The sequence below is a fragment of the Eptatretus burgeri genome, chromosome 8 (genome assembly GCF_056783735.1).
Source record: "Eptatretus burgeri isolate ZD-2024b chromosome 8, Ebu_testis_v1, whole genome shotgun sequence".
Lineage (NCBI taxonomy): Eukaryota > Metazoa > Chordata > Myxini > Myxiniformes > Myxinidae > Eptatretus > Eptatretus burgeri.
The window spans coordinates 83,455,811-83,464,120 of NC_140968.1; the positions used below are offsets into that span (position 1 = coordinate 83,455,811).

Genomic DNA, 8,310 nt, shown 5'->3' on the forward strand with positions numbered 1-8,310 from the left:
GTATATGTATATGTATATTTATATCTATATATATATATATATATATATATATATATATATATATATATACATATATACATATATACATAAATACATATACCATTGTAACTGGGCCCGGTGTATGCCCCGGTTAGAATAGGTGTACCATATCCCTGTGTGTCGTAAGAGGCGACCATGGTTGCGTCAGGAAGGGCATCCGGCGTAAAAAAACCTATGCCAAATCATTATGCGGACAACAAAACGAATTTCCATACCGGATCGGTTGAGGCCCGGGTTACCAACGACCGCCACCGGTACCGGTAGTCAGCAGGGTACCAGTGGAAATTGTGCTACTGTTGGGCGAAGGAGGAGAAGGAGACGGGGAAGGCGAGTCCGGAGGCAGTGGAAGAGGGGGAAGGGTAGAAGTGTGGAGGTGAGAATTAGAACTCTGAATGTTGGGACGATGACTGGTAAAGGGCGAGAGTTGGCTGATATGATGGAGAGAAGAAAGGTGGACATACTGTGTGCAAAGAGACCAAGTGGATGGGGAGTAAGGCGAGGAGCATTGGAGGTGGTTTCAAACTGTTCTACCATGGTGTGGATGGGAGGAGAAATGGTGTCGGGGTAATCCTGAAGGAAGATTATGTCAAGAGGGTATTGGAGGTGAGGAGAGTGTCTGACCAAGTGATGAGTGTGAAGTTGGAAATTGAAGGGGTGATGATGAATGTCATCAGTGCATATGCCCCACATATGGGGTGTGAGATGGAGTATAAAGAAGATTTCTGGAGTGAGTTAGATGAAGTGGTGGAGAGTGTATCCAAGGATGAAAGAGTGGTGATTGGAGCAGATTTCAATGGGCATGTTGGGGAAGGGAATAAAGAGGATGAGGAGGTGATGGGTAGGTATGGTCTCAACAAGAGAAATGTGGAAGGGCAAATGGTGGTAGAGTTTGCAAAAAGAATGGAAATGGCAGTGGTAAATACATATTTCAAGAAGAAGGAGGAACACATGGTGACATACAAGAGTGGAGGAAAGTGCACACAGGTGGATTACATCTTAAGCAGGAGATGCAACCTGAAAGAGATTTGAGACTGTAAGGTGGTGGCAGGGGAGAGTGTAGCTCGACAGCATCGATTGGTGGTCTGTAGGATGATTGTGGAGATGAGGTTGAGGAAGAGAGTGAGGGCTGAACCAAGGACCAGATGGTGGAAGCTGAAGGAGGAAGACTGTTGCGTGGAATTTAGGGAGGCGAGACAGGCGTTGGATGGTGGTAAAGATGGGTGGGATGATTGGGCAACTACAGCAGAAGTGGTGAGGGAGATAGCCAGGAAGGTACTTGGTGTGACGTCTGGACAGAAGAAGGAAGATAAGCAGACTTGGTGGTGGAACGAGGAAGTACAGGAAAGTATAAGGAAGAAGAGGTTGGCGAAAAAGAAGTGGGATAGTCAGAGAGATGAAGAAAGTAGGCAGAAGTACAAGGAGTGGCGGCGAAATGCAAAAAGAGAGGTGGCAAAGGCTAAGAAAAAGGCATATGACGAGCTGTATGAGAAGTTGGATACAAAAGAAGGGGAAAAGGATTTATACCGGTTGGCAAGACAGAGGGACCGAGCTGGGAAGTATGTGCTGCAGGTTAGGGTGATAAAGGACATAAATGGGAATGTGCTGACGAGCGAGGAGAGTGTGTTGAGAAGGTGGATGAAGTACTTTGAGGAGCTGATGAATGAAGAAAATGAGAGAGAGAAGGTTGGAAGAGGTGGAGATAGTGAATCTGGAAGTGGGGTGGATCAGTAAGGATGAAGTGAGGACTGCTATGAAGAGGATGAAAAGTGGAAAGGCGGTTGGCCCAGATGGTATACCAATGGAGCCATGGAAGTGCTTAGGAGAGATGGCAGTGGGGTTGTTAACCAGATTGTTTAATAAAATCTTGGAAAGTGAGAGGATGCTGGAGGAGTGAACATTAAGTGTACTGGTTCCGATTTTCAAGAACAAGGGTGATGTGCAGAGCTGTGGAAATTACAGAGGGATAAAGTTGTTAAGCCACACCATGAAGGTGTGGGAAAGAGAAGTGAAGCTCGGTTGAGAGGAGAGGTGACGATTTGTGAGCAGCAATATTGGTTTATGCCAGGAAAGAGCACCACTGATGCAATGTTTGCTTTGAGAATGTTGATGGAGAAGTATAGGGAAGGCCAGAAGGAGTTACATTGTGTGTTTGTGGATTGAGAGAAAGCTTATGATAGGGTGCCAAGAGAGGAGTTGTGGCATTGTATGAGGAAGTCGGGAGTGGTGGAGAAGTATGTGAGGATTGTGCAGGATATGTATGAGGACAGTGTGACAGCGGTGAGGTGTGCGGTAGGAATGACGGACCGGTTTAAGGTAAAAGTGGGATTGCACCAAGGATCGACTCTGAGCCCTTTCCTGTTTGCAATGGTGATGGACAGGTTGACGGACGAGATCAGACTGGAGTCTCCATGGACTATGATGATCGCGGATGACATCATGATCTGCAGGGAGAGTACGGAGCAGGCTGAGGCGAGCCTTGAGAGGTGGAGGTACGCACTGGAGAGAAGGGGAATGATAGTCAGTTGGAATAAGACGGAGTACATGTGCGTAAATAGGAGGGAGGGTGGTGGTATGGTGCGGTTGCAAGGAGTTGATGTGGGGAAGGTGGATGGGTTTAAATACTTGGGATCAACTGTCCAAAGTAACGGAGAGTTTGGGAGAGAAGTGAAAAAGAGAGTGCAGGCAGGATGGAGTGGTTGGAGAAGAGTTGCAGGAGTGATTTGTGACAGAAGGGTAGCTGCAAGAGTTAAGGGAAAAGTATATAAGATGGTCGTGAGACCAGCTATGTTGTATGCTTTGGAGGCGGTGGCGCTAACAAAAAGACAGGAAGCGGAGCTGGAGGTGGCAGAGTTAAAGATGCTGCGATTCTCGTTGGGAGTGACGAGGATGGACAGGATAAGGAATGAGCATATTAGAGGGACTGCGGAGGTCGGAAGGTTTGGAGACAAAGTGAGAGAGGCGAGATTGAGATGGTTTGGACATGTTATGTGCACCAAAGGGAAGCGGAGTATATCGGGAGAAGGATGCTGAAGATGGAGCCACCAGGCAGGAGGAGAAGAGGAAGGGCAAAGAAGAGGTTCATGGATGCGGTGAAGGCAGACATGCAGGTGGTTGGGTGTCAATGGAAGATGTGGAGGACAGAGCGAAATGGAGACGGTTGATCCGCTGTAGCGCCCCCTAACGGGAGCAGCCGAAAGAAGAAGACATATATAGTAGTCTTCACATCATTCCATGCTGCGTCCATAAACAGCATAGCGTTGAGGATCGTTATCTTTTTTGCCAAGTCACTCGCTGTCATTGCTCCATCCTCGTTGTCAATCTCAGTGAGCACTTTTCGTAGCATGGCACGGCGGTAATGAGCTTTGAATGAACGGATAATTCCCTGATCTAACGGTTGAAGAACAGAGGTTGTGTTCGGCGGGAGAAATGCCACAGTAATGTTCGACAGTTGAAGTGATTGGGGATGTGCCGGACAGTTGTCGATGAGAAGCAACGCTTTCTGGTCATGACGCCGAAGCTCGCGATTCCACTCATCGAGCCATTCAGTGAAGAGGAAACCTGTCATCCATGCGGAGGAATTGGCTCTGAGGCGAACTGGAATTGTTTTGAGGCCTTTGAAACACCGTGGATTCTTGCTTTTACCAATACTGAAAGGAGGACGCTAAGCACCAGTCATCGAGCAGCAAAAAAGCACCGTGATTCTTTCCTTTGGCTTTTTCCCACCGCAGTGCTGATCTCCCTTGAAGAGGAACGTTCCGTCTGGTAAGGCCCGAAAATGCAACCCGGTTTCGTCAGCATTCCAGATCTCATCAGCCGTGAAGCCTTCTACGAGATCCGGAAACACGTGGTCCAGCCATTGTTGTTTCCCTCCTACGTCAGCCGCCGCTGCCTCTCCGTGAAGTTTCTTGTGGACGATTCCATGTCTTTTCTTGAACCGGTCAATCCAGCCGTTTGTCGCACTGAACTTCTTGTTGTTTAACTTTTCCGCGAACTGAGCCGCTTTCTCCCGCATCAGAGGTCCAGAAAGCGGTGCTTCCTTTTCTCTAGAAGTTTGAATCCACTTGACCATTGCTGATTCGACATCGGGTGCGTTGCCGCTTCGCTTGCGTTTCTGAGAAGAAGATAAATCCACTTGACCTTTCAGAATGGCCTCTCGATCTTTCAGAATCTTGCATAGGATCGGCTGGTTAATTTCCAACTTGTCTGCAGCTTCTCGTTGGCTCATTCTGGGCAAAGCGTCATAGTCCCTCCGGATTTGTGCTTTATCAATGTTTGAACGATCCGTCCGCTTTCGTTTTTCTGTCCATCGTGGAAATGACGACACGCCTAGTGCTTAGACTGCAGCTGTCAGCCGTCTGCCTATCTGTACAATGACTACCGAAATCACTGTAGTGGCATAGCGTTATTTTTAGCGTGACGTCAGCCGCCTGGAGGCAAAAGTTGGAACTGTGCGGCCAGTAGGCGCTGAACTGTCGAAGTGGATGGCCAGCAGCTGATTCTATTAAGCGGGTTTTTGATTCTAATAAACGGGAAAAATTGTGTACATTTAGATCCAATGGAATCAGTCTCAACGATTTTGATTCTATAATACGGGTGATTCTATTAACCGTGATTCTATTAAGCGGGTCCCACTGTATATATATATATATATATATATATATATATATATATATATATATATATATATATATATATATATATATATATATATATATATATATATATATATATATGTATATATATATATATATATATATATATATATATATATATATATATATATATATATATATATATATATATATATATATATATATATATATATATATATATATATATATATATATATATATATATATATATATATATATATATATATATATATATATATATATATATATATATATATGTATATATATGTATATATAGACACACATTTATATGCAGGAAGTGGACAAAAAAAAAAACAGAAGCCTGGGTAAATGGGACACCAAGCAATGGCTTCCATACAGGTGTGGCTCATGTGCTAATTTTGCAAGTACCATCCCAGCATGCTTCAGGTCATGTATAAAAATGCTGCACAGGCCTGGTTGCCAACAATTATGGCTGGCATTGCTGCAAGAGGAGACCCCCCAATGACCCCATCCACAGAGTACGTGTTGTCACCCAATGATGTGATGAGCATGACATTGATGTTATCCATATGTCATGGCCTTCTCAGTCACCAGAGCTGAACCCAATCGAGCATTTCTGGGATATTCTAGAATTATGCCCAAGACAGCATTTTTCATCTCCATCAAACAGGTGTGAGTTGATTGATTTTCTCGTGAAAGAATGGTGGCCATATTCCTCCTGCAGATTTCCAGATGCTGATGGGCTCTATGCCATGGCGCATACAGCCCCACGTGGTGACCCAATGCCTTATTAAGCAACTTTACATTGGTGTTTCCATTTTTTGTTCACTACCTGTACATCTTTGCAATGTGTGTGTTGTTTTGCCTGGTGTTGGCTTAATGGTTCGGGTGGTGGGCTTTGGATCCAAGGGTCCTGAGTTCAAATCCTGCTCAGGTGTTGAATTAATACCAGGTGGGTTTTAGTCGGCCTGTCATTCTTACGAGGTCAGCAAAATAAGTGCCATCATGCTGGTATCCTGTGTCGGAGTGGTGACCCGTCCAGGATTGTGCCCAATAGCCAAGGAGACTGCTTAAGCAGCACCAACGCTCTGCACAGAGTATCGTTCCAATCTCCTCCTCCTCCTCCTCTGTGTTGTATTGTCCTGTCCTGTGTTGTCACTGAACTACTCCCTCAAACTTTTGTGAAATCGGACCAAACTTCAGGGCTGCACCTACCTCTCTCATGTGTGTCCTCGACGCATTTTTTAGAAATTTTTTGAAAAAAAAACTCTTCTTTTTTTTTCATACTTCAATTGTAATATCATGTAATAAAAATGTAACATCACGTATATTACAAATCTTATTCTTCTTTCGCTGCTCCCGTTCGGGGTCGCCACAGCGGATCATCCGTATGATCCGCATAGTGATTTGGCACGTTTTACGCCGGATGCCCTTCCTGATGCAACCCTGGTCGCCTCTTACGACACAGGGATATGGTACACCTATTTTAACCAGGGTATACACCGGCCCAGTGCACTGGTACTCATTTTGCCTACCTCGGAAGGATGACAGGCTGAGTCAACCCCCTGGTGTATTAATTCAGTGGCCCAACGGGGCTTGAACTCGGGACCTTTTGGATCCCAAACCGCTGCCCTAACCACTGTGCCAACACCAGGCTCTCATATATTACAAATAGTTTTGCAAAATAAATGTTTGAATTCTGCTTGGTGTAAGTCATGACACCACGTCAACTCACGTAATTATCATCAGTTAAAACAAGCCTGTCTCTATAGCGATGTGTGGTGAGGTGTTTTGAATTGCACAGCGGGAGTTGTTTTGAATTATCTGGCAGTGAGGGTTTTTTTAGTAACGTGGCGGTATTTGTCCCATTGTAGCGATGCTTGCTGAGCCCAGCGTCGCAAGCCAATTCACGCCAGTATATACATACACATAGACATATGTACACAACACACAACACACAACACACACACACCAGAGCAGATGGTCTTTATCTTTGCCAGAATCATGCTGTGTTAAAATAAATGGTTACGGAAATACTCTTAAAATTTGTTACTTTTGAGAAAGCGGCAGAGATTTTCATCTTGCTGTGATTGATCTTGCCCCAAGATGGAGTTGGAACAGAAACTGACAGATGCCAAATCCCGTGCCTCTCAGCTCAAGGAATCTCTGCCATTGCAACTACACAGTGTTGATCAGCATCAAATCCTATCCCTGCTATGCAAGGTATGGCAAAGGCTGGCCAATGTTCTGGTGAGTCATAGTTGTACAAAACATCAGGGCTGGCAGGATGGCTTTGAGGTATGCACACTCTCCTCTCAGCTGTTTAGCCTGGGTTTGAATCTCGGCCCAGCTCGAAACTGTCATCCCGGTGCTTCACAGGCAGGGTGATTCATCAATGTGTGTGCCGTCCCTTGGATGGATGTTAAACATGGCGTCCCATCCATCTGGCTGCATTAGTTTGTGAGCGTTAAAGATCCCACGGTGTCCTTCAATAAGATTAGGTGAGCTATTGCCAGCACCATGGCCAGATTCCAAATTCCTGCTCAAACCTTCGTCGAATGTCAGGTCTGGCCAGCCGGTTCGTGAAAGACTTGGGTCAAGTTTCCCCAGGAAAATCCCACAAGAATGTGGGAATTATTGTGTCTCTTGGCTGACACGGGCTTGGGGTCTATTGGCCCGAGGAAGCCCGCGAGGAAGCAAGTGAAATGTTGCCGGAGACCGAATCTGCTCTTGCTTGTTTATTACTGGACGAGTATAAAAGCCCGTCAAAAAATAACAGGTTGGAATTATTTTATTCGAAATAGTCAAGGAGACTCGAAGATATGATGCTTCAATTTGTAGCAAGGAAAAGCGTTTTTTTTTAAACACTACATGTACAAATGTGACTATTTTATTTATCTTCTGGGACGTTTCATTTCAATGGTACAGCCTCATGAACATAACAAAGTCTGAAGCCTCGGCTTAGCGTTAGGTGTGCTTATATCTTTGTTAGACATCCTACTGACGTAAATGAACACTCGCTTTACTTTACACATATTACACATCATGTGCAGCAAATTTCACCTCCCTGTGCCTTGTATTTATTGTTATTTAAGTAAACGCTTCTGTACACTGCCCATGAGGCCCAGATGCAAGTCACCATCAACAATTCCAATTGAAAAGACAAAAATACTTTTTTACGAAAAACATTTTTCAAGTTTTTTTTTTTGTCCTGAAAAATAGAATGTAGTGAACACATAATTGTGTTCAAAGATTGGCCTTTAATTTAAACCCTTCTTAAATTGTCCTTGCGAAGGAGGACAGACAAACACAAATACACAAACAAACATGCACAAATACACATTGTGTTTTATATAGGGAGATTAGCAGGGTATTTCTAGTCTCCTGTTTGGTTGGATGCACCTTTTTTCTTTCAAAATAAATTATATATGTAGAAAGAAAGACCCACCCACATTTCTCACCTGTGAGTGGAGGGAATAGCCAATCAGCTCTCACTTAATTGACAACTCCCAGGTGGCTAGGATTATATAAATGATTGACCCCTCCCATGCTCCTCCAGCCGGATAAGCTGCGTAAAGCAACCAAAGAAGACTTACACAAGGTAAGTGCTACGCTGCTTCAAACCCTTCGCAGAGTT

General features: G+C 44.5%; 1 protein-coding gene across 5 annotated transcripts in view; it reads left to right on the forward strand.

The window, feature by feature from the left end:
- KIF19 (kinesin family member 19) overlaps positions 1-8,310 on the forward strand; it is a 98,556-nt gene that overhangs the window by 58,432 nt on the left and 31,814 nt on the right. For 4 of the 5 annotated variants that reach the window (XM_085892837.1, XM_085892834.1, XM_085892838.1 and 1 more), the window contains one exon: positions 6,780-6,896. The exons of the other annotated variant lie outside the window; for it this stretch is intronic. In XM_085892837.1, the coding sequence (XP_085748963.1) occupies positions 6,780-6,896 (117 nt within the window). The remainder of the gene's footprint in view (positions 1-6,779; positions 6,897-8,310) is intronic. 5 annotated transcript variants of the gene reach the window in all.